Genomic DNA, 3,035 nt, shown 5'->3' with positions numbered 1-3,035 from the left:
CCGCAGTGCCATCAAAGTGTAGAGCAGGGCGTTCACAACGCTAAGGAACAGAGACACCAGGATCAGCAGACCACAGAGGCGGGGATTCATGATGTTCATGTACCTAAAGGGGTGACAAATGGCCACATAGCGGTCATAGGCCATGGCTGCAAGGAGAAAATTTTCCAAAACTGCAAAAACCAGGACAAAGCAGACCTGGGTGAGGCAGCCTGTGTAAGTGATGCTCTGATTCTGTGTCTGGATGTTCACCAGCATCTTTGGGATTGTGGTTGTGCTTAAGCAGATGTCAGCCAATGACAAGTTGGAGAGGAAGAAGTACATGGGGGTGTGGAGATGGGTGTCAGAGATGACGGCCAGGATGATGAGCAGGTTTCCCAGGATGGTGACCAGATATATGGACAGGAACAGGCTGAAGAGGAGGCGCTGCAGTTCTGGATCCTCTGTCAGTCCCTGGAGAAAGAATTCTGAAACTCCTGTTTGGTTTCTGGGTTCCATGTCGCTGATGATCTGACCTGAAACATCAGTGACAAAGGAAGACATACAAATGGCCAACACGTACATGAAAAAATGCTCAACATCACTAGTCATCAGGGAAATGCAAATTAAAACCACACTGAGATACCGCCCCACTCCAGTTAGACCAGCTATGATCAACATGATGGTGAATAACAAATGCTGGTGAGGGTGTGGAGAGAGGGGAGCCCTCCTGCACTCTTGATGGGACTGTAAATTAGTACAACCACTATGGAAAACAGTATGGAGGTTTCTCAAACAACAACAGATAGATCGTCCATACGATCCAGCAATCCCTGTTCTGGGTATATACCCAGAGGAATGGAAATCATCATGTAGAAGGGATACCTGCACTCCATGTTCATCGCAGCTCTGTTTACAATAGCCAAGGCATGGAACCAACCTAAATGTCCATTGATGGATGATTGGATAAGGAAACTGTGGTATATATACACCACGGAATACTATTCTGCCACTAAAAAAATGAAATTCTCCAATTTACAACAACGTGGGTGAACCTGGAGAAACTTATGTTGAGTGAAATAAGCAAAGCACAGAGGGATAAATACCACATGTGCTCACACACATGCGAGAGCTAAGGGAGAAAGAAGGAAGGAAAGACCATAGTAGTGCGTTGGACTTGGAGAGGGAGAGAACACACCATGGAATGCAAAGTGGAGTCAGGAGGAAAGGGAGACAGGGAGGGAGGTTGGGGATAGTTGGGTGGGGACACAGGGTACAAATGGCTGGGGGTGACAATCAGCTTTGAATCTCATGAATGTTCATAACCATTAAATAAATAGACAAAACAAAAAGAAAAAGAAAATCAAATGTAGGGGTCCATGGATCAGCAGCCACCAGAGCAGCAGCACCGGGGACCTTGTGAGAAATACAAATTCCCGGACCTCAGTCCAGACTTACTGGTGATAAGCTGTGGGACGATGACCAGAAATCTGTTGGAACAAGCTCTCCAGGTGCCTCTACACAGGCTACAGTTTGAGAACCACCGAGTAGAGTGAACCCCAGTGAACAGTCAAGTATTTCTCTGTTTCCTTTTCCCCCATCCCCCTGCTCTCCCTCCTCCTCTTCCCTCTCTCATTTTATCAGTTAAAAATTTTATTGTGCTTCTTTCACACATGGCAGCAAGTGCTGTGAGTGAAATAAAGATGACATGACTCCATTTCCTCAGGATTATTCCATGACTTCTGCATTAGTCCATTTCCATTGCTCATAACAAAATGCCTGTAACTGGGTACTTGGTAAGAAAACAAAATTCATTGCTTACAGTTTCAGAGGCTGGGAAGTCAATAGTCCATCTGGTGGTGGTGACAGTGACTCAGGGGTCTCACATTGCAAGATGGTAGAAGCAGAGAGAGCAGAGAGAGACAGATGGACAGACTGTCCTCTTTTTTTAAAGCCCTCAGAACCATACCCATGACCACCGTTTTTAATGCACTCACTATGGCCCGGTCCTACAATCTAATCACCTCCTCTTCAAGGCCCCAGCTTTCAATTACTGTAATAGGATTTCCCACCATCAACAGTTCCAGTGGGGATTTAAGTTTCAGTGAAGTTGGTGGGAAAGGGGGGTGGACACACAATCTACAGCATCTTCAAACAAACTGAAAGATCAGAATAAAATTTGAACTGTGTCCCATCCTCAGGAAAGTTCTTCCCCTAAGGTAATAGGTCACATATAATTTGGAACCCACCCCCCAAAAAAAAAAAAAACTGAATGGGAGAAAGGATGAAATGCATAGCTGCTTAAAAAAAATGCAAATAGCAATAGTGTATTGACCCTCGGAAGACAGAGACTTATATGATAGTCCTAGCATCAGGGGTCCTCAAAGGAATGTCCCTGTAGATCGTGGTGGTGCCTCTCTTTGGGGACACAAGTGACCATCTGAGCATCAGTAAACGGTGTGATACTTAGACCACACACTCTGAATTTAGTCTATGCTCCAGCATTTATTTTGTGTATGGGAAAATTTTCAGCTGTAAGAGTAGCCCAGTGTCCTCATTTATACAACGGGAATTATCATAAAACCATAATGGGATGGCCAAGGATGAGAAATGAATAGACGAAAAGCAGCCTGCACAGTGTTCAGTATACGGGACCTTCATCATGACATTTCCTATAGGGAATTTTTTTTCTGCCACAAACAACAGCACCTGGCATGTCTCTGTACTAGCGGGAGATGATCAGCAGGGGAAGCTGAAGAAAGAGGAAAGAGAGATAATGCCCCTAGCACGACAACTGCAAACTTCAGGATGGGATTCTGTGCTGGAATTCCCACTGGGAATCTTGATCATATACAGAGAAAAGGAAAAAAATAAAAAATAAAAAGATCAACTGTCTCAATATTCATTTCACATGAATATACAGTAATGAAAAGGAATTAAATAATCAAATTAATTGGAAACATGAATCAATGCAGGCAATAAAATCCTACAGGAAAAAAAAAAAAACAAAAACACAACCCTTTACGACATAAAGTCTACAGCATGAGAATGCTTTAAAT

General features: G+C 43.8%; 1 protein-coding gene across 1 annotated transcript in view; it reads right to left on the bottom strand.

Moving 5' to 3' along the window:
- The window catches only part of LOC103583756 (olfactory receptor 7G2-like), a 2,158-nt gene extending 1,657 nt beyond the window's left edge, over positions 1-501 (bottom strand). Inside the window, exon 1 of the mRNA XM_008564989.1 lies at positions 196-501. Within this exon, the coding sequence (XP_008563211.1) occupies positions 196-495 (300 nt within the window). The 5' untranslated portion in view covers positions 496-501. The remainder of the gene's footprint in view (positions 1-195) is intronic.
- Positions 502-3,035: the final 2,534 nt, after the last annotated feature.

This window comes from Galeopterus variegatus, unplaced genomic scaffold, assembly GCF_000696425.1.
Source record: "Galeopterus variegatus unplaced genomic scaffold, G_variegatus-3.0.2 Scaffold27720, whole genome shotgun sequence".
Classification (NCBI taxonomy): domain Eukaryota; kingdom Metazoa; phylum Chordata; class Mammalia; order Dermoptera; family Cynocephalidae; genus Galeopterus; species Galeopterus variegatus.
Note: the sequence above shows the minus strand (reverse complement) of the source record. Positions and strands in the feature narration are given on the sequence as shown.